At 35.3% G+C, this 24,125-nt stretch overlaps 1 protein-coding gene across 1 annotated transcript; it reads right to left on the bottom strand.

Annotated features, from left to right (window-relative positions):
• Positions 1 to 502: 502 nt before the first annotated feature.
• Positions 503 to 2,099, bottom strand: LOC120416866 (uncharacterized). Its single transcript, XM_052706946.1, has 3 exons — positions 1,839 to 2,099; positions 1,066 to 1,430; positions 503 to 872 (listed from the first exon to the last, which is right to left on the bottom strand). The coding sequence occupies exons 1-3, from the start codon at positions 2,097 to 2,099 to the stop codon at positions 503 to 505; spliced, it is 996 nt and encodes a 331-aa protein (XP_052562906.1).
• Between the last annotated feature and the right edge of the window lie 22,026 nt (positions 2,100 to 24,125).

The raw sequence follows: 24,125 nt of genomic DNA on the forward strand, positions 1-24,125 counted from the left end.
ATCAGACTGAAAATTTGATTTTTTTCTCAATATTGTTCCCAATTAAAATGAGATTAAAAAACTATTTTAGTTCTAAGGATATATCATCTGTCATCTGTCTTCTTTCGTTTCTTTATTTTTCATTATTTATCGACTCTCTTGAAGTGTATTTTAGTTGTCATAAGGGAGCGTTTTTTTGTTATGTTACGCAAAAAATGAATTTTTTGTTCCCCCCTCCCCCCGTCGTAACAAAGTTTCTATAAAAATAAAAAAAAAATGTAAGGAGCGATTTTTCATAATTTTGTCTTTCAAATTTTATTTTTTTGATGATTTTTAATGAATTTTATAAATAATCATATACAATTCATTAAGATTCTTTTCGAGCATCTAAACAAACAACACACACTAAGTAGTTTTTAGCCGTGCTGCTCGCAAAGATGGGAATTGTTCCTTGGCCTTCACTTGGCCTTGAATGGCGAATTCCCCGTTTGTTGTCGTCCTCGTGTGTGAGCGCTAGGTGTACTCATAGGGCGGGGTCAGGGGCATGGTTGGCACATGGTCTACGTGTTGTGGCCGGGTGCATGGGGGGGGTCTTGCGGGGGTTGTAGGGGATGGGGGGTAGGGGGGGGTTTAGCAGGTGCTTGTTGTGGGTTGGTTTGGGGTTGTTTGAGCGTCTGGGGATGGATGGATGGGTGGATGGGATGGATGGATGGGTGGATGGGATGGATGGGATGGATGGGCTGGATGGGATGGATGGGATGGATGGGATGGATGGGATGGATGGGATGGGGCTGGGGATGGATGGGATGGATGGGATGGATGGGATGGATGGGCTGGATGGGATGGATGGGATGGATGGGATGGATGGGATGGATGGGATGGATGGGTGGATGGGATGGATGGGATGGATGGGATGGGATGGGATGGATGGGATGGATGGGATGGATGGGATGGATGGGATGGGATGGGGATGGATGGGATGGATGGGATGGATGGGATGGATGGGATGGATGGATGGATGGGATGGATGGGATGGATGGGATGGATGGGATGGATGGGTGGATGGGATGGATGGGATGGATGGGCTGGATGGGATGGATGGGATGGATGGGATGGATGGGATGGATGGGATGGATGGGATGGATGGGATGGATGGGATGGCTGGGATGGATGGATGGATGGCATGGATGGGATGGATGGATGGATGGGCATGGATGGGATGGATGGGATGGATGGGATGGATGGGATGGATGGGATGGATGGGCATGGATTGGGATGGCTGGGATGGATGGCATGCTGGGCATGGATGGGCATGGATGGGATGGATTTGATTGATGGCATGGATTTTCATTCATTTCATTCATTTCATTCATTTCATTCATTTCATTCATTTCATTCATTTCATTCATTTCATTCATTTCATTCATTTCATTCATTTCATTCATTTCATTCATTTCATTCATTTCATTCATTTCATTCATTTCATTCATTTCATTCATTTCATTCATTTCATTCATTTCATTCATTTCATTCATTTCATTCATTTCATTCATTTCATTCATTTCATTCATTTCATTCATTTCATTCATTTCATTCATTTCATTCATTTCATTCATTTCATTCATTTCATTCATTTCATTCATTTCATTCATTTCATTCATTTCATTCATTTCATTCATTTCATTCATTTCATTCATTTCATTCATTTCATTCATTTCATTCATTTCATTCATTTCATTCATTTCATTCATTTCATTCATTTCATTCATTTCATTCATTTCATTCATTTCATTCATTTCATTCATTTCATTCATTTCATTCATTTCATTCATTTCATTCATTTCATTCATTTCATTCATTTCATTCATTTCATTCATTTCATTCATTTCATTCATTTCATTCATTTCATTCATTTCATTCATTTCATTCATTTCATTCATTTCATTCATTTCATTCATTTCATTCATTTCATTCATTTCATTCATTTCATTCATTTCATTCATTTCATTCATTTCATTCATTTCATTCATTTCATTCATTTCATTCATTTCATTCATTTCATTCATTTCATTCATTTCATTCATTTCATTCATTTCATTCATTTCATTCATTTCATTCATTTCATTCATTTCATTCATTTCATTCATTTCATTCATTTCATTCATTTCATTCATTTCATTCATTTCATTCATTTCATTCATTTCATTCATTTCATTCATTTCATTCATTTCATTCATTTCATTCATTTCATTCATTTCATTCATTTCATTCATTTCATTCATTTCATTCATTTCATTCATTTCATTCATTTCATTCATTTCATTCATTTCATTCATTTCATTCATTTCATTCATTTCATTCATTTCATTCATTTCATTCATTTCATTCATTTATGACATTTCCGTAACATGTTGTATCTTCAGGTATTTTGTTTTCAATCTGGTTCAAGTATCCGTTGTCTCATTACCCACGAGCACTGTTCAAAACAAAAATCCATTTATCAAGATCTAATAAATTACACTCCCCCTTTCACAAAGGTAATTACAGCCAATCTTTTCCGAATATAAATAGCACAGCCAAGGTGCAAACCTGCCCCCACTTTTGCACACACTGTACTAGGATGGATGTATATCGCAGTGCAAAGTTAATTCCACACCGATTTCACCGTGATTTGCTGGCGAATTGTTGGCTATGTACGTACTTGAACTTTTATCAAATGGAAAAATAAAAGTTTACACTCCGCAGTAAATGAAAAACGTATTGCAGTCTGTGGATTAAATACAGAAAAAAAAATTGAAAAACAGCCATTCAACGAGAGATTATCACTACCCGAGCATGGGTAAATAACAAGGGAAATGCGTAATAATACCTTTCTCTGGTATCAATACCAAATTTTGGTATTCCTGGACCCTTAAAAATTTGTCTTAAGGATTATGCAAGAGCAAAATGTGGTATCATACCAATTTAAGGTATTGTTTTGATATTGCAAAATTGCAGAATTTGTCAATGGTCGAACACCACATTTTGGTATTATTTTGGTATTAAAGTGTTTTACCAAATTCCTCTGAAACTATGGGAAAATTTTGACCAATTTTGACAAAATAATTAATTTTGCGCTAAAATGATGTCTCAAAGCGAATGCTTTCATTGAAAACCGGAAATTTCAAACTTGATTTTAAACATTTTTGATATACCCCCTACAGAAATGACTTAAAATTGTGGAAAATTTTCTAAGTCAGGATGGCACATTTTGGTATTATTTTGGTATTAAAGTGTTTTATCAAATTCCTCTGAAACTATGAGAAAATTTTGACCAATTTTGACAAAATAATTAATTTTGCGCTAAAATGATGTCTCAAAGCGAATGCTTTCATTGAAAACCGGAAATTTCAAACTTGATTTTAAACATTTTTGATATACCCCCTACAGAAATGACTTAAAATTGTGGAAAATTTTCTAAGTCAGGATGGCACATTTTGGTATTATTTTGGTATTAAGGTGTTTTATCAATTTCCTCTGAAACTATGGGAAAATTTTGACCAATTTTGACAAAATAATTAATTTTGCGCTAAAATGATGTCTCAAAGCGAATGCTTTCATTGAAAACCGGAAATTTCAAACTTGATTTTAAACATTTTTGATATACCCCCTACAGAAATGACTTGACATTGTGGAAAAATTTCTTAGTCAGGATGCCACATTTTGGTATTATTTTGGTATTGAAAGGTTTCATCAATTTTCTCTGAAACTATGGATTTTTTTTAAATTTTTGACGAGATAATTAATTTTGCGCTAAAATGACTTGAAACCCAAAAATGTTAAAGCTGATTTAAATTTTTTTTTGTGATATACCCACTAATATTTTTTTCAAAAACGTTGAAATTTTTCTAAGTTGGGATAACCAAATACTTTGAAAAACGAGTCAATCAACAGATTATTGAATTTTGGTGAATTTCAATCCAGTTTCATTTTAATAATACTTATTTTTAAATCTTGTTATTTTTCAGAAGCTTCAAGAACTTCAAGTACAGCCGTTCATCAATGACAAATGCATTCGGTGTGGTGAAGAATATCACTAAAAACAACATGGAATCATCAGGTGAGTAGATTTGGTTGTTGCATAAGGATCATTTACGTTTTTTTCACGAACTGCAACTGCTGCACTAAAAATGGTATGAAAATAGCAAATTTTGGTATTACTTGTGCAAATACCAGTGACCGAAATGTGCTCTTGGTTGCCTAGTAATAGATGGTAAAATACCATGAAATCAAACCAATATCATGTTTGTGGAAGACCACAGGAATACCAAAATATGATTTTCCAAGGGCGCGGGAATTCCTAAAATTAAAACCATGACAATACCAAGTTTTGGTATTCAAGCAATGTTCAAAAATCCAGAAGACCTCAACTTGGTATTGAAATGATTTTATTTTGTGGTATTATTTTACCTTTGGAATAACATGGTATGGTATTGTTGTGCCCTTCCACATACAAGCTTTTGGTATGATTTCATGGTATTTTACCATCTATTACTGGGCAACCAAAGGCACATTTTGGTCGCTGTTATTTGCCCAAGTAATACCAAAATTTGGTATTCCCGTGTTATTTACCCCTGCTCGGGTATCTAGTTTCGAACATTGCACACGTACAAGTACACACACACAATCACAGACACTCGAACCTCTGATAATCCTGACAGCTCCCGCAATGCCCCAGTAATTAAGCCGTCGATAAATTTTGCTTTGTTTCCTCCTCGACGCTCCGATCAAGCACGAAGCCCCGCGCGGATTACCTTCCCGAGCAGGGGTAAATAACACGGGAATACCAAATTTTGGTATTACTTGAGCAAATAACAGCGACCAAAATGTGCCCTTGGTTGCCCAGTAATAGATGGTAAAATACCATGAAATCATACCAAAGTCTTGTATGTGGAAGGGCACAACAATACCAAACCACGTTATTCCAAAGGTAAAATAATACCTCAAAATAGAACCATTTCAATACCAAGTTGAGGTCTTCTGGGTTTTTGAACATTGCTTGAATACCAAAACTTGGTATTGCCATGGTTTTAATTTTAGGTATTCCCGCGCCCTTGGAAAATCATATTTTGGTATTTCTGTGGTCTTCCACATACATGATTTTGGTATGATTTCATGGTATTTTACCATCTATTACTGGGCAACCAAGAGCACATTTTGGTCGCTGATATTTGCACAAGTAGGTAATACCAAAATTTGGTATTTTCATACCATTTTTAGTGCAGCAGTTGCAGTTAGTGAAAAAATGGAAATGATTTGTCATTGATGAACGGCCTGTGCTTGCAGTTCTTGAAGCTTCTGAAAAATAACAAGATTGAAAAATAAGTGTAATTAAAATGAAACTGAATTGAAATTCACCAAAATTCAATCATCTTTAGATTGACTCGTTTTTCAAAGTATTTGGTTATCCCGACTTGGGGGGTGGGTCTCGTGGCGCAGGGGTAGCGGCTTCGGCTGCCGATCCCGATGATGCTATGAGACGCGGGTTCGATTCCCGCCTTATCCACTGAGCTTCTATCGGATGGTGAAGTAAAACGTCGGTCCCGGTTTCTCCTGTCTCGTCAGAGGCGCTGGAGCAGAAATCCCACGTTAGAGGAAGGCCATGCCCCGGGGGGCGTAGTGCCAATAGTTTCGTTTCGGTTATCCCGACTTAGGAAAATTTCAACGTTTTTGAAAAAAAATATTTGTGGGTATACCACACAAACTTTTTAAATCATCTTTAACATTTTTGGGTTTCAAGTAATTTTAGCGCAAAATTAATTATCTCGTCAATTTTTTTTTTAAATTTCCCATAGTTTCAGAGAAAATTGATTAAACCTTTCAATACCAAAATAATACCAAAATGTGGCATCCTGACTTAGAAAATTTTCCACAATTTCAAGTAATTTTTGTAGGAGGCATATCCAAAAAGTTTAAAATCAACTTTGAAATTTCCGGTTTTCAATGAAAGCATTCGCTTCGAGACATCATTTTAGCGCAAAATTATTTTGTCAAAATTGGTCAAAATTTTCCCATAGTTTCAGAGGAATTTGATAAAACACTTTAATACCAAAATAATACCAAAATGTGCCATCATGACTTAGAAAATTTTCCACAATTTCAAGTCATTTTTGTAGGGGGTATATCAAAAATGTTTAAAGTTAAGTTTGAAATTTCCGGTTTTCAATGAAAGCATTCGTTTTGACACATCATTTTAGTGCAAAATTAATTATTTTGTCAAAATTGGTCAAAATTTTCCCATAGTTTCCGAGGAATTTGATAAATTACTGTAATACCAAAAGAATACCAAAATGTGGTGTTCGATCATTGACAAATTCTGCAATTTTGAAATATCAAAACAATACCTTAAATTGGTATGATACCACATTTTGCTCTTGCATAATCCTTAAGACAAATTTTAAAGGGTCCAGAAATACCAAAATTTGGTATTGACACAAGAGAAAGGTATTATTACGCATTTCCCTTGTTATTTACCCATGCTCGGGAATTGACTGTCTTGGCCTTACGAGCGGCTTTTAGAAACTTACAGGTTCTCGGGACTGTTCCTTTGACTGGTTCAATGAATGCCACTTAAAAGAATAAAGAAGGATTGTATCGAGATTCCCTTCTGTTTCACAGGCTTCGCTCATTATTAGTTAGACTGGAAGTCTGACATTGCTGTTTATTATGATAGAAAAGAGAGAAAATATTAATAATTTGGCCAGCTACTTTACTATAAGCTATAAACAAATCTTTTTAACAAAATTAAATATCAATTTTGTTTTAAGGATTCCGACACGAAACCATTATTTTGGCAACCCTGGCCCAAATCACGGCCAGTTCACTGCATCAGCTCATTTAGAGCATCATCGCCACCCCACACAGATGGCGACTCATGTTATTAATTTGTTCTGGAGCACATAAAAGACTTCACCGACCATCCACCAACCGGTCAACATCACTATACAGAGTACACTCATTTGCAGTTCTTCCCCTCCAAAAGGTGCTCCATTTTGCACACCAGCTTAGCCCAGATCAGATCACTATCGGATGGACACCGTCCGGGGCCGGCACCTGGACTCGGAACTCGGGCTGGACCGTGGACTCTGGTATAGGTGAAAGGTGTTCACAATCCCAAAGAAGACGGACTCCGATCCGATCGGGGAAGCCATGGGCAAGGTGTGAAGCTTCTAGCCTCCACCTGGAAGAGGATGATGGAATTTATTTACCTTCGAGCTGCATGCCGGTGGAATGAAGTGGACAGGTGAGGCCACCGGATGCCCTCTGGAATATCCCAGCAGATTTAGATTACATCGCGCGAGAAGGGCAACCATTTACCAACCTGGCCGATGTGGAGCACCTCTGGAAATGCACAGAGGCTGTTGTAGGGGGTTTTCAATTATTAGGGATCATTCATTACAAAAAAAAAACAAAAAACAAAAAACAAAAAAACAAAAAACAAAAAACAAAAAACAAAAAACAAAAAACAAAAAACAAAAAACAAAAAACAAAAAACAAAAAACAAAAAACAAAAAACAAAAAACAAAAAACAAAAAACAAAAAACAAAAAACAAAAAACAAAAAACAAAAAACAAAAAACAAAAAACAAAAAACAAAAAACAAAAAACAAAAAACAAAAAACAAAAAACAAAAAACAAAAAACAAAAAACAAAAAACAAAAAACAAAAAACAAAAAACAAAAAACAAAAAACAAAAAACAAAAAACAAAAAACAAAAAACAAAAAACAAAAAACAAAAAACAAAAAACAAAAAACAAAAAACAAAAAACAAAAAACAAAAAACAAAAAACAAAAAACAAAAAACAAAAAACAAAAAAAAAAACAAAAAACAAAAAACAAAAAACAAAAAACAAAAAACAAAAAACAAAAAACAAAAAACAAAAAACAAAAAACAAAAAACAAAAAACAAAAAACAAAAAACAAAAAACAAAAAACAAAAAACAAAAAACAAAAAACAAAAAACAAAAAACAAAAAACAAAAAACAAAAAACAAAAAACAAAAAACAAAAAACAAAAAACAAAAAACAAAAACAAAAAACAAAAAACAAAAAACAAAAAACAAAAAACAAAAAACAAAAAAACAAAAAACAAAAAACAAAAAACAAAAAACAAAAAACAAAAAACAAAAAACAAAAAACAAAAAACAAAAAACAAAAAACAAAAAACAAAAAACAAAAAACAAAAAACAAAAAACAAAAAACAAAAAACAAAAAACAAAAAACAAAAAACAAAAAACAAAAAACAAAAAACAAAAAACAAAAAACAAAAAACTAAAAACTAAAAACAAAAAACAAAAAACAAAAAACAAAAAACAAAAAACAAAAAACAAAAAACAAAAAACAAAAAACAAAAAACAAAAAACAAAAAACAAAAAACAAAAAACAAAAACAAAAAACAAAAAACAAAAAACAAAAAAACAAAAAACAAAAAACAAAAAACAAAAAACAAAAAACAAAAAACAAAAAACAAAAAACAAAAAACAAAAAACAAAAAACAAAAAACAAAAAACAAAAAACAAAAAACAAAAAACAAAAAACAAAAAACAAAAAACAAAAAACAAAAAACAAAAAACAAAAAACAAAAAACAAAAAACAAAAAACAAAAAACAAAAAACAAAAAACAAAAAACAAAAAACAAAAAACAAAAAACAAAAAACAAAAAACAAAAAACAAAAAACAAAAAACAAAAAACAAAAAACAAAAAACAAAAAACAAAAAACAAAAAACAAAAAACAAAAAACAAAAAACAAAAAACAAAAAACAAAAAACAAAAAACAAAAAACAAAAAACAAAAAACAAAAAACAAAAAAACAAAAAACAAAAAACAAAAAACAAAAAACAAAAAACAAAAAACAAAAAACAAAAAACAAAAAACAAAAAAACAAAAAACAAAAAACAAAAAACAAAAAACAAAAAACAAAAAACAAAAAACAAAAAACAAAAAACAAAAAACAAAAAACAAAAAACAAAAAACAAAAAACAAAAAACAAAAAACAAAAAACAAAAAACAAAAAACAAAAAACAAAAAACAAAAAACAAAAAACAAAAAACAAAAAACAAAAAACAAAAAACAAAAAACAAAAAACAAAAAACAAAAAACAAAAAACAAAAAACAAAAAACAAAAAACAAAAAACAAAAAACAAAAAACAAAAAACAAAAAACAAAAAACAAAAAACAAAAAACAAAAAACAAAAAACAAAAAACAAAAAACAAAAAACAAAAAACAAAAAACAAAAAACAAAAAACAAAAAACAAAAAACAAAAAACAAAAAACAAAAAACAAAAAACAAAAAACAAAAAACAAAAAACAAAAAACAAAAAACAAAAAACAAAAAACAAAGATATTGTTGAAGAAAAAAATAGGTACAGGGACAAAAAATGCAGATATTTTAATTTACTTTTTTTCTATGAAAAATCGATTTCCCAAAATGCCGCTGTATCTCAGCAACCAGAGATCAAATCTTCAATGTCTCTTAGACGAAATTGTAGGAAATTTAAGGAATGGATAATCATGCACACTTTTTTAAAATGTCAAAACTAGAATTTATCGGACAAAATTTGACTTTAAATGACTATATTTTACTTTACAATTACTTTTCGATTTCAAATTTGATTTTACATGAAAAAAATGAGTTCGACACATTTTAAGTACAATATTAATTTTTTTTACAAAGATCTTTTAAAAAAAATCATTACTCGTCTGCAAAAAAATGTTGGTACATACTTCTGAACAGCTTAACAGATGCGGGTTTTTGTCCCCTAAAACATATTAAAATATAAAAAAATCTCTTTTTTTCGTGTACCTAGTTTTTCTTAATAGTCCTTGAATTTCGAATATTTATGTACCATTTTTGTAAGGTCATCTGCCAAAATTGTATGGAGACTTTTATTGGTGATCCAATACACAAAATTGCTTCTTTGGTCACAGGAAAGGCTCCCAAAAAAGTTTGAGCCAAATAAAAAAATACAAATAAAATCAATTTCTGGTTCTGATTGAGAATTGCTCATATTAATTTTAATGAGCACTTAGTGAAACCTGTTTGTTCAGATTGATTTCCAATGATCGAAATAATTAAATTATAATAAGTAAAAACGAAGTTGACTTTATAGCTGTCGGCCACCATTGCTAGTACCAACCACTAGTGTCTTCTGTTTTATCTACAAGGACTTCGCCGCCCTGGGCTCCTAAGTGTATGAAAGTATGGCACGGAGCGACGGCGCCGAATACCCATATTTACACAAAGAATTTTAGAGCGCCCGCCGCTGGATTCGAACCGGTGACCTCTGGATTGTGAGTCCAGTGCGCGGTCCGATTGATCCACACGGGCGGGATTATAATAAGTAGGATTAGTGATTTTTCTGGCTGAAATAATGCAATTTTCACGGGTAACATTATAAGAAAACACAAAACTTAATTTTTTTCCAGTTTTCACGGGGTTTCCAGAAAAGGTGTGATTTAATTAATATTTTAAAGGCTCAAGCCGTCTTTAAAAAAAACAGGTTATAACTCTCAATTTTGTTTTGCAAATCTACCTTTAAAATTAAACGGTAGCCAATTGTTAGAACACGGAAAAAATGTCTACAAAAAAAACTACTTAAAAAAATGTTTTTGTCCCTGATTCTAAATTAAATAAATAAATGTCAAATTTAAAGATTATTTTTTATCATCCAATAAAGCTAGAATTTTAAACTTTAAGCACTGTTCCCAACTTTAAATTAATCAGCTGTTCAAAGGTAGTCCACATCTCAGCTTAGGATAGTAACAAAAGTAATGTTTAAACAGCAAAATAAATAAAATGAAATGAAATTAAGCGGTTCACAACATTCCGGAGTGTTACGGGCATTCTGTGGTTCCAAAAAGTTTAAATGTAAAATTTAATTTTTAATTTTAAACGTTAAACGTTAAAATAAACAAAATACATTATATTTTTTCTAAACAAAATTTATATTTTTACTAAACATACATATTTGTTAAATTTGTTATGATACACCCAAAGGAAAAATATATCTCAAAATCTGCAACAGTGGATTTGCTGCAGAAAATGTCACATTTTATAACATTTTTTGCAGCAAGCCCGTAGATCATTTTTGCCCGCGTGTAAACATTTCAGCGATCTGCAGTTCTCACCAACACATATAATGCTGGCCCGTCCCGAGCAACACTACAAAGAGAAGCATATGTTGGTGCTCTTTCACTCACTATTCATAAAGCGTCCATGGCGCGGTGGTAGCGTGTCGGATCAATAATCAAGAAGTTGGTGGTTCAATCCTCGTTCTGTTAATGGTTTTTTTTGTGAAATACAACCAAAAAGCCGTCGGTAATGTCGATAATTGTCGGTAACGGGCAAAAATGTCATACCCCTATAACGCAAAAAAAGCATGAGGACAGTTTTCATGCAGATTCTGATATACTTTCATGCCGCCATGCATCACAATCATGCGACCGCCGTTTGGGTGTAGCAATGCATGTCAAAAAATCCTTGAATTTCACGGGATTTCGCGGAAATTGTAAGATTTCACGAATAACTTATAACCCTAATAATAAGCGACCATTCACTAAGATGCCATGAACCCTGGAAACGTCCCTGCATTAGCATGATGAGATTCATCGTGTGTGCAGATTGTTTGCAGACCGGACCGGACCGGAATGTTGGCCTTTTTCGGAAAGTAGTGCCATAACTTTGAGCCTACAGGAACTGGGGAATATCCGTGCTACTACACCAAACTTGTAGACCTTGCAGCACATATATGTTTAGTATGTACCCTGCCATCCTCCCCCCCCCCCCTCTTGGCTACAAAGGAATGGTATGAAGTGTAAACGATAATGTATATTTAATGATGTAATCATCCCGGTGTGGAACTACTCCGTGTCCGTGGCTATCTGGGTTGATGCTTCCGGAAACGGAATGCGGCCCAGACACAGAAAACAAAAAGGGTCTAACACGGGCGGCAGTAGTTATGTTTATACGTCGCTTAGTGGTAGGCGATTCTCTCGTGGCCAACTCCTGGAAGTCGCTTTTCCACGCGTAGCACGTAGTCGGACATAAAAAGTAACTTATAAGTGCTATTATCTGCTAATTTCATGCTGACTGTCGTCGTCGTCGTCGTCATTGTTTTTTTTTGTGTCTGACCGACGATGACGGACACCACCGGGATCTCCCGGTGACGAATCATTAGCATTATTTTGTAGCTTGAAATTGCGTGGGATGTCAAACTTTTTGACACGTGTAGTTTTTTTTGTCAAATGAAATGTCTACCAACGCAGAGTACGCAAACGAACCTCATCCAATTTCCAGAATCAGTTGAGCCCAGCCAAAAGGGCAGTCAATTGCAATTGAAGACTGCGCCGTGGGCATCAAATCACGCCATGTTAGTGGCGGATGAAGTGAAGTGTAATTTCACGTACGCAACGCTCAAACACTTCACTTGTTCGGACGTAATATGTTTAGCGCGCTTGCAACGACTAATCGACAGTGGCACTGGTTTCCGGAGGGGTGGGGCAGTTATCCGTCATTGCCAGACCTTCTGACAATCCCTTGCTTAGTGGTGACCGGCAGGGCAGCCTCCAAGCTCATGTCCGCGGCATAACAGTCAGTGCAGTGTAATGAGATGAGTCCCTTCTGGCAGCAACGGTGGTGAAGGGATCAATTTGGTATGTTTATCCCTCGAGTGCCGGCTAGGTCAACTGGCACGGGGCAATCTGGTGCAGATTCACGCCGCTACTGTCAGATAATTATAGACGGTAGATTGCGGCGTTTGTTCGCGGTGGAGTGTAAATACGCGTACGGGCCTTCTGGGAGATTGATTTTGAACAGCGAGTGAGGACAAAATCTAGAACGGTAGTAGAGGGTGGTATAGACCCTGCAAACCTCCCGGTTTATGGATATGATTAGGCCACTATTGCTAGTATCAACGGCTTGTACTTGCCTTTTTTACTACAAGGGCTACACCATCCTCGGATTCTAGGTGTTTGAACGTGCGGTGTTGAATATCCATAAAAAAGATTATTCTCGGTCTTGTAAAAATTCAATGTTTCCACTTATTCCTACCGTTTCCCAGGCCGATAAATGCGAGTACTGTTTTACCTGCTAAATGAGGCGCATGCAATAATTGCTAGCAAACTTACTGTGGCAGCAAACACAAAGCTCCTCAAGCGCTATCCGATACAAATGATTAATGTTGTTGTTGGTGGAGAAAGAAGCTTTTAAAATAATTATAATTGGCTTATGAGCACCCACGCGCCGCACCGTCCACGTGGTTGCACTCATTTCGCGCGTTCCTGCTGTCATAAATTATTGCGATTTTCGTCGAACCAACGAGCGGTGAGCAGCAGGTGCACGCAAAAGTGGGTGACGTAATGAGGTGCCAGGAGGTGACCAACTCAGCCACCCTCAACCTGCCGCCTGGATTTTTAATTGAGCCTGACCGTCCTTCAGATGGGGAGGGGTGGGCGGAAACTTTAACCATTTTGTAGTTCTTTTGTTCTGGTGCCTGGAAGTGATTGAGTGATTGCAGCCGGTCTGGGGAGTGATTCATGGGAAGTAATTATTAACAATGTTGGCTTGGTAGCGTGTGATTTCATTCTGGAACAAGGAGCTGCTCGAGAGCGGGAAATGGATACAATGGGGAGCGTTTTATTTTTAATTTGCGTTTGAATCGGGGACTTCAAGGGCTTAAACAGGATGAAATGGCATAATCAAAATTGAAACAAATGCTATAATTTTATTTTAAAATTAAAAAGTTTCAATTGATAAAAATGGCCTGTTATCAGGAAATGGACACTGGAGTGCCCAAAGAAAATTAACCCCAGCTCCACAAGCGTAAAACGGTTTTTTTGGGTTTGGGTTATTAAGCATGTTTACCAATTTTGAATCATCTTTACCAAAAATGACAGTCAGAAGGGCTAAACATTCAATATAACGCTCTTTTGAAATGTTAGTCTTGATATAAAAAAAGGAAAATTTCGAAAAGATAGAAAAATTTCACGAATGTTATATATTTGAACTTTGAAAACGGACCATTAACTCTGTGGTTTAAGTTTCATATTCAAATTTCTAAAGTTCAAGCTCAAGTTTTAAATTTAAAAGTAAGTCCAAGATTTTTTTTCGGTAATTTTTTTTTGTAGAAGTTGTCTCAGATGCTGCAAAATTCCTCACGAAAAATGCAGGATGGTATATCTCTCCCAAAACATAATTTTTTTTAAGTGTTTGATTTTATAAAAACCGATCAAGAAAATCAATTTTCATTATAATTCTCCAGATTGTTCTAAAACCAATAAGTTGCTGAGATATCGATATAAGAAAATGGTGTGTTGTTTGGGTGAGACACATCAATTTTCCTGTTTTTCAATCTTTGCATGGCAATATCTCAATAACTAAGGGTCGTATCAACAAAATTCAAAAAAACAAAATATAGAGAATTTTCTCTGCTTTTAAAAAATATTTTTTTTTCAAAAGTGGGCAAACATGCGCTTTGATTAAAAAAAATGAATAACTGCGACTATTTTCAAAAAAGTGACCTTAAAATGATTGCAAATTTAATTTTGCATCGGAAAATGAAGTTAAAAATTTTTTGCGACCGAAATTTCAATATTTTGAGAAAAATCAGTATTGATTCAAAAAATCATTACTCGGTCAAACATTTTTTGCCCATTCTGGAATTTTGTGAAAATTTGGCATTTGATGTCCCCTAAAACATTAAAACATAAAAGAAGAAAATGAGTAATTCTCGCTGAAAGTGGACCACTATTTACACAAGGTGCTCAAAAATCAAAAGCAATGTATTTTTCCAATAGCCCCCACCAAGTTATGAAAGAAACCATGTTTGGTTGGTTAAATTTGTCCTCACCTCGGTGCCACGAAGCTAAAACATTTTTTTTTAATTGGTAATTTTTTTACTTAGGCGCGCCTACAAAATTGCTAATAACTTTGCAAAACTTCAACGAACCCTTGATGTTTAGGGGTGTTTTGGAAAGGAAATGAGCAGAGCTTTCGAATGCACTTGTCAGAAAAAAACCGTTCCATACATTTTTAAGCCACAAAAAACCAATGTATTTTTAAAAGTCATTTTTGAAGGCCGGCGCCCCGCTTTATCGAAAATCTGACAAATCCATTCGAAAGCTGAGACGATTTCACATAAAGGACCAATAAATCTAAGGTGTATGTTCCTCCTATCTTTTTGCCTTCCTCACTTTACTGAGGAAAGGCTATAAAATCACTCGAAAAACGAACTTCTTAATTTGACCTCCTAGACCCACCTTCACGTATACATATCGACTCAGAATCAAATTCTGAGCAAATGTCTGTGTGTGTGTAGGGATGTGGGTCTGTGCACCTAAAAATATGCACTCGATTATCTCGGCGCTGGCTGAACCGATTTGGACCGTTTTGGTCTCATTCGATCCGTCTTGGGGTCCCATAAGTCGCTATTGAAAATAATAAAGTTTAGTTAAGTACTTCAAAAGTTATGCTAAAAAAACGATTTTAACAAAAGTCCGGAAGATTGTAAAAAGGGTGGTTACTGTAAGAAAACCCGCCATGCTATACATTTTTAGAAAGGTAATAAAGAGACCTTTCCAACGCGTCAAAAACATCTAAGATTTGACAACCCTATCAAAAGTTATAAGCACTTAAGTGTTATTTATGCACTTTCTGGACGCCGGATCTCAGATATTTTGATAAAAACGTTGTCCGGATCTCAAAAGACCTTTCCAACGCGTTCAAGACATTGAAGATCTGACAACCCTATCAAAAGTTATAAGCATTTAAGTGTTATTTATGAACCTTTTAGAGGCCGGATCTCATATATTTTGATGAAAACGTTGTCCGGATCTACCATGCGACTTGTCGTTGGATAGGTAATCGAAAGACCTTTACAACGAGTTCAATAGATTGCAGATCTGACAACCCTATCAAAAGTTATAGGCACATAAGAGCCCTGAATTGTGATGATCTTACTACCCAATCTGATGGTATGAATCAAGTTGATAGAACACTGAAAGGTCCGTCCTTTTGTATCTATTTTGGATAGCATTACTCTCTAAATGTGAGGAAGGCACCAACCACCTAAGGGTGGATTAAGTAACGTTTTTAATTTAATTTTGATTCTGCGAGCGCAGCGCTCCGTTCGCATTTCGGGCACCCAAAATGTTGCAATTTGCTTGTCCCATTTTTAGGTTTTGTCAAAAAATATAGGTGCTCACTTTTTAAATGATAGTTTATTGTCCAAGGATCCAAATGCGCTTTCGATAATTGACCAGTATTTATGTTTTTGGGTTCTTCCTGGCAATGTAACGTCGAAAATTTGTTTTTTTTTACTTTTTTTGTAAAATGCTCACTTAAAATTGGGTGGACATTTTTACAGTAAAACTAATGAATGTAGCATGTAGGAAATTTCACCACGAACATTTTTCTCTAAAAGAAAACGTAATTTCGATACTCAAGTGCCAAGATATTTTAGTTTTAGTGAGAAAAAAAAGTTTCAATTCTACAAATTTCTCAGAATTAACAAGCACGGCCTATTATTTACATGCGGCATATGTTTTGGAGGCCAGAGTATGGTTTCTTACAGTTATTTTGGTCGCTGAATTCGGACCTGGAATCAAATTTTAGCCACACTCAAATATTATTTGCGTGTATTCCCCATAGCCACTTAGGGATCGGCAGCCGAAGCCGCTTACCACCGCGCCACGAAGCCTCTCAAAATAATCAGAAGTTGAAAAAAAACAATCTCCATAAAAAAATCCGTGAGTATAATATCAATTATAGGTGAGCGAAAGATAAAATATGGCCGAATTCACTAGCGATTAAAATTACAGCATATTACCGCAAATAACTTTTGTGCGTCGCTCCAAATTTAACTGTTAATCTGAAATTTGATTCCAGATCCGAATTCAGCGATGAAAATAACTGTAAGAAACCATACTCTGGCCTCCAAAACATATGCCGCATGTATATAATAGGCCGTGCTTGTTAATTCTGAGAAATTTGTAAAATTGGCACTTTTTTTCTCACTAAAACTAAAATATCTATTTTTTGACAAAACCTTAAAAAGGGGCAAGCAAATTACAACATTTTGGGTGCCCGAAATGCGAACGGAGCGCTGCGCTCGCAGAATCAAAATTAGATTAAAAAAGATAGGAGGAACATACACCTTAGATTTATTGGTCCTTTATGTGAAATCGTCTCAGCTTTCGAATGGATTTGTCAGATTTTCGATAAAGTGGGGCGCCGGCCTTCAAAAATGACTTTTAAAAATACATTGGTGTTTTGTGGCTTAAAAATGTATGGAACGGTTTTTTTCTGACAAGTGCATTCGAAAGCTCTGCTCATTTCCTTTCCAAAACACCCCTAAACATCAAGGGTTCGTTGAAGTTTTGCAAAGTTATTAGCAATTTTGTAGGCGCGCCTAAGTAAAAAAATTACCAATTAAAAAAAATGTTTTAGCTTCGTGGCACCGAGGTGAGGACAAATTTAACCAACCAAACATGGTTTCTTTCATAACTTGGTGGGGGCTATTGGAAAAATACATTGCTTTTGATTTTTGAGCACCTTGTGTAAATAGTGGTCCACTTTCAGCGAGAATTACTCAAATGCAAATCAAGTTTCAGTGACAAAAAGTGAAATTAAAAATCACCAAATAAATTGTACCGTGTTGTCGTTATCCATACCTGCAACTTTGCCGAATACACCAAATCGATCAAAAAATTTCTTCAAAAGCTACAGATTTTTAAATTTTCAAATGTAATTTTTGTATGGGACCATCCACAAACCACGTAGACACTTTAGGTGGGGGGGGGGGGGGATTGGCGATCCATACAAAAAAGTTTTTTATTGTATGGACAATTGTCCACGAAGGAAGGGGGGGGGGTTAACAGATTCTCAAAAAAGTGTCCACGTGGTTTATGGATGGTCCCTACCCGAGCATGGGTAAATAACAAGGGAAATGTGTAATGATTCCTTTCTCTGGTATCAATACCAAATTTTGGTATATCTGGACCCTTTAAAATTTGTCTTGAGTATTATGCAAGACCAAAATGTGGTATCATACCAATTTAAGGTATTGTTTTGATATGGCAAAATTGCAGATTTTGTCAATGGTCGGACACCACATTTTGGTATTATTTTGGTATTACAGTATTTTATTAAATTCCTGATAGTCCAAGAATGCGGTTAGAGCAAAGCAGTGAGAGTGGAAGTTCCGCGCCGTGCCTGGATGTGGTCGTCGTGTGGGCGTTTGTATAATGGTGTGGTGTGTGTGTGTGTGTGTGTTTGCTGCTGATGATCTTGATGTGGCGCCGGCTCGACCCATCGCTTGTCTTGCGTAAGGAAAAGGCCCTCTGGCGTCGTCGTCTGGTGTTGCTGGATTCGGGTGAGATCGTTCTTTATTGTTCTCCTTTGAGGTTATCCAAATATTACGTCATGTGAATTAGAATCTGAGTTTTGATCGTAAAATAGTAGTTATATTCGTTAAAAGTGTTTTTTCAAACTCGTGGACGCTGTGGAATTACGTGGACAATTTAGTTCAGATGTTTTTTTTTTTTTTCTCGTTCATCAATGATCTTTCATTCGTATAACAACAAAATGAATATTTCGTTTTATTTGAGGTTCAATCATTTTGAACTACTTCGACTAAATACTTGTACGCGTGAATTCTTGAATTAAGTATTTGACTACGGTGTTTTCTCGCGCGAAATTTTACTCGGAAGTCTAAAAAAACGGTAAAGCAAGTAAATTACGTATTCTGGTGTAGGTTCAAATTCGGTCGTTTGAATTGATTTTTACTTAACAGTCAACTTTTTAATTAAGTTCAAAATTATATTTTATTGAAATCATATACATCTAAATCTTACTATTTACTCGATACAGCCGGCTGTATGAGTTTAAAACCTACTTAATAATGAAATCGTAAATATCTAAATCTACATTTTCACCAGTACAGCGGGCTGACTGAGTATAATAATCTATTTTAATAAACTTATAAATTATAAAAAAAACTAAATCATCCACATTACTCAATACAGCCGGCTGTATGAGTTTAATATCTCAGAATTTAAACCACTTTTTATCAACCCGCAATACCTTCCGAGGTATATCCTAGGGTCCTACCTTTCTACTAACATTGAGTCCAAAACCTCCCTACAAACATCTATACCACTAAGGTGACGCAGGGATCCTTGCGCACTTTAGATAGGTGTTTACTAACATTCCTTCCGCTCCCCAAAGGATAGCTTAGACCCGGCAAGGACCCCCTTATGCCCTGGGCTGTATTACAACCTCATCAAAAGATGAAGACATGGTATCTCCCGTGTTGGATTATTGTTCCGGATGAGGGTCTAACACAACCACACCAAACAGAAGGATAAGCGTTGTGGAGCCACCGTGGATAGGGCGTCCTAAAATGCTAATGCTAATACAGTATTTTATCAAAATCCTCTGAAACCATGGGAAAAATTTGACCAATTTTTACAAAATAATTAATTTTGCGCTAAAATGATGTCTCAAAACAAATGCTTACATTGAAAACGGGAGATTATAAACTTGATTTTAAACATTTTTGATATAAACGAGTCAATCGACAATCGATAATTTTGGTGATTTTCATTTTAATAACACTTATTTTTCAATCTTATTATTTTTCAGAAGCTTCAAGTACTTCAAGCACAAGCCGTTCATCAATGACAAATGTATTCGATGTGGTGAAGAATATCACTAAGAATAACATGGAATCATAAGGTGAGTAGATTTGGCTGTTGCATTTGGATCATTTCCGTTTTTTCACTAATTGCAACTGCTGAAAATTTGAGAATTACTTGTGCATATACCAGCGACCAAAATGTGCCCTTGGTTGCCCAGTAATAGATAGTAAAATACCATGAAATCATACCAAAATCATGTATGTGGAAGACCACAGGAATATCAAAATCTGATTTTCCAAGGGCGCGGGAATACCTAAAAATAAAACCATGGCAATACCAAGTTTTGGTATTCAAGCAATGTTCAAAAATCCAGAAGTCCTCAACTTGGTATTGAAATGGTTTTATTTTGTGGTATTATGTAACCCTTGGATTAACATGGTTTAGTATTGTTGTGCCCTTCCACGTACAAGATTTTGGTATGATTTCATGGTATTATACCATCTATTACTGGGCGACCAACGGCACATTTTGGTCTCTGTTATTTGCCCAAGTAATACCAATATTTGGTATTCCCGTGTTATTTACCCCTGCTCGGGATATGGAAAGCTGCCAAATTTGTATGGAAAATTATATGGAAAACCCAATGTTGCAAAACGGCTTCTTTGGGCATACCGAAGGCACCAAAAAAGTTTCAGCTGGATTAACAAATACAAAAATTAAATTTAAAAAAAGACCAATTTCGTGCTCTCGTACAAAAAATTAACGAAAATAAAAAAAATCTTGGACGCACCTTAAAATTTGATATTTAAAACTTGAACTTTAGAAATTTGAATATGAAACATAAACTCAGAGTTAATGGTCCGATTTTCATTGTTAAAATATAGAACATTCGTGAAATTTTTCGATCTTTTCGAAATTTTCACTTTTTTTAATCAAGACTAACATTTTTTAAATTGTTTGGCCCTTTTGTAGTATTAGTCTTGATTTAAAAAAAATAAATATTGTTTTTAAGAATATTTCATATTTTAACATTGAAAATCTGACTGTTATCGACATTGGGACCATCCATAAACCACGTGGACACTTAAGAGGGGAGGGGGGCGGTGTTTGGCGATTGTCCGCGATCCATACAAAAAAGTTTTTTTTGTATGGACAATTTTCCACGAGAGGGGGCGTAACAGATTCCCATAAAAGTGTCCAGGTGGTTTATGGATGGTCCCATTAGAATATGGTGTGTGAGACTTAAAAAACATCAATTTTCCTGTTTTTAAATCTTTGCATGACAATATCTCAGTAACTAAGCTGCCCCTGATCGCAAAAATGTCCCATATGCATTTTCATCGATTTCGAGTTATTGATGCAGTTTGGTTCAAAATCGTGTGCTCTTTCAAAAGAGCCTATAACATCCAGTACTTTGTTCTAGAAATCAGGAGTAAATCCAGTTTTTTCGCGAAAACTTAACACGTAGCCTTATGTATGGGACAAACTTCAAATGCGTTTTTCTCAGCTTGCTGTTTTTGCATATGGGACATTTATGCGAACATGGGCAGTAAGGGTCGTATCAACAAAATTCTAAAAAAGGAAAATATAGAGAATTTTCTTAGCTTCTTAAAATTATTATTTTTTCAACCGTGAGCAAACAGGAGCACTAATTAAAAAAAAAATGAATAACTGCGTCTATTCTCAAAAAAGTTACCTAAAAATGGCTATATCTTGAAATCGGTGCACTTTATCAAAATTTCTACTAAAGTACTTTTTGATTGCAAATTCGATTTCACATCGAAAATAAAGTTGAAATAACTCCTAACGTTTTTGCCCATGTGTGTGTGTGTGTGTGCAACCAACCAAACGGGACCACGCGGCCACTTCTTACAAATTGAGTTGTTTCCATGTATTTTTTAAGATCTACATTCTATACATGCAAATTACTCGCATAGGAATTTGGAAGGTGTTAGCTCTGCCGAGCTTCGGTGACCCATTTTTACGCTGGCTAGCCAAGCGCTAGGTACTTCAGCTTTATCGACAAGCCCCGCCCTGAAGAACGTTTGCACCAATCGGATTCAAACGTTATTTAGAACTTCCGAATCCTTGTCAAATGGACAAGGACCCAGCGCGTATATAGTTGGTAGTAACAGTATTCCTAATTCCAGTTATAGCTCACCAAGTCGCGATGGCCTAGTGGTTAGCATTTTTGCTTACCGATCCAAAGGACGGGGGATCGAACCCCGACTCCGAGCGACTTTGATTTTTCGTTCTTGTTTAGAGTTTCAAGATTTATATTTCCTATACTTTCTCGTTGGGAGCAGATGGGAATCGAACCCAGGACCATTCGCTTACAAAGCGAACACCGTAACCATTCAGTCACGGCCGCTCCCCACACTCCTAACGTTTTTGCCCATTGTGGAAAATTCTGGAAAGTTGGCACTCGATGTCCCCTAAAACATCAGAAAATAAAAATAAATAAAAATAGTGTTTTTTGCAAATCAAGTTTTAGTGACAAAAAGTGAAATTAAAAATCACCAAAAAAAATTTACCGTGTATCATTTTTTTTCAGTGTAGTCCGTATCCATACCTACAACTTTGCCGAAGACACCAAATCGATCAAAAAATTCCTTCAAAAGATACAGATTTTTGAATTTTCATACATCATTTTTGTATGGCAAGCTGCCAAATTTGTATGGAAAGTTATATGTACAAACGAATGATGCAAAATGGCTTCTTTGGGCATACCGAAGGCACCAAAAAAGTTTCAGCGGGGTTTAAAAATACAAAAAAAAAAACGAATGGCTGAAATCTCAGAGAATCGCTCATTTTCAAAATATCATATCGTGGAATCCTGTTAATGAACCTCGCCCATTTTTTGATATGTTACGTAAAATTGTCTAAAGAATCCGTTTAAAATACTTTCAGATATCGGCTTTTTGGTCCAGACACCGTCAAAACGGCATTTGAAGTTTTGATATTAATTTTCAAATGTTAGGCTAAATTTTTGAAACTCAAAACTATTTTTTGAAAAAAGTGGTTTTTGTGAAAATCGACGAAAATTGCCATTTTTGGGCCATCTTAACACGGCGTAGGTCACCCTAATGGCCAAACAAAAAAAAAAAAACGGGTGTAATCATTTTGGCTAAAAAACTCCCAAACCAATTTTGAACAAATTCGAAGCACTTTTTTTAAACCTTCATGTACTTCATGTACCAACTTCTGAGTACAAATTGCATGCAATTTCTGGATTGTATGCAAGAGCGAAAAATTCAAGGTCCACGTGTTTCTGAGGACCCCAAAGTTCATGCTTCCCCTCGAGTTGAGCCTGCGCATAAATTTTGTTTTTCGGTGTAATTAATGTACAGGTCAATGTTTTGTGTTGTATAATAACTTAACATTATATTTATTATTCATTGTTTTTGAGCTCAGCATTTCAGTTAAAAACGAAGCTTTCTTTCAAATACATTATGGAGGATAAATGTCTATTTATAGTGCAACGCCTGAACAAACCTGCAATTGCTTGGTATTTTCGACAACCCCTTGCCAACCACTTTGGCACGCAATTTGGGGGCTGGTAAACAGCTCCGAAAAACAAACATTCGGTCTCGACGCATTTGAACGGTATGTATGGGTACACGTGCCCGCCCATGTTCGCCCGGTTTCGATTTCAACGAAATTGTTAATGAAATTTTATGACCATGCAATGCTTCATTTTTGCTCCCATCCATCATCGCTAATGTTTGGCGAAAGGGAATTCGGCCGACTCATAAATTATTTCGTCCTCGTCCGTTCAAACGAGAAGTGGTCGCCGGGAGGGGAAAAAGGAGTGAAAACTGCTGGCACGCACCATTTTTCGCAATAACCCGGTTTTGACCAACTTTTTTTTTGTTTCGCACCCAACTGCCAACTGCCAACATACCGGGAAAATGCATAAAGTGGAGGCACGCAGCCGGCTTGAACGAACAAAAAAAAAAAAAACGGTGTTTGAGGATGAAAGGGAACGAATTTTCCCTTTACATAAATATGCTCAAACGATGCCCCTTTCCCCCTCTCACTTTCAATCCCGAACAACCATCGTCACGTTTTCCCACAGCATTTCTTTTTTCGGTTGGCCGTTTTCGTGCCGCTCGTTGATTGACCGGGAAAGATGGAAAACTGAAGAAAAACATATTTCACTCCTCTCGTGACTGGTTTGGGGGAAGGGTGGGAGAAAGAAGGAAATCGTTATACGATTCTTTGTGTTCGCAAATTATTTTGGACCAATATTTGAAATTATGGCGCGCCGCCGACAATGGAGGAAAATGTGGTTAAAAGCGAAACAGAGAATAAAGAGCTCGTTTGGTAATAGGCGATCGATTTTCAGGGGAAAAAAGGTTGTAAATTTGGTACACCTTCGGAAGTATTGATATACATTTTGTTTTTGGATTATTGCCTTTTTTTTAAACTAGTATAATCCACCTATGCGGTTGATGCCTTCCTCACTCTTT

This window comes from Culex pipiens, chromosome 2 (genome assembly GCF_016801865.2).
Source record: "Culex pipiens pallens isolate TS chromosome 2, TS_CPP_V2, whole genome shotgun sequence".
In the NCBI taxonomy this organism is placed as follows: domain Eukaryota; kingdom Metazoa; phylum Arthropoda; class Insecta; order Diptera; family Culicidae; genus Culex; species Culex pipiens.

Bases quoted from the DNA above. Each gene is read 5' to 3' on its own strand.
- LOC120416866 (XM_052706946.1), bottom strand. From the start codon at position 2,099: ATGAATGAAATGAATGAAATGAATGAAATGAATGAAATGAATGAAATG. The intron at 1,431-1,838 runs ATGAATGAAATG...ATGAATGAAATG, and splicing joins AAATGAATGAAATGAATGAA to AATGAAATGAATGAAATGAA. The intron at 873-1,065 runs GCCCATCCATCC...TCCCATCCATCC, and splicing joins CATCCCATCCATCCCATCCA to CATCCACCCATCCATCCCAT.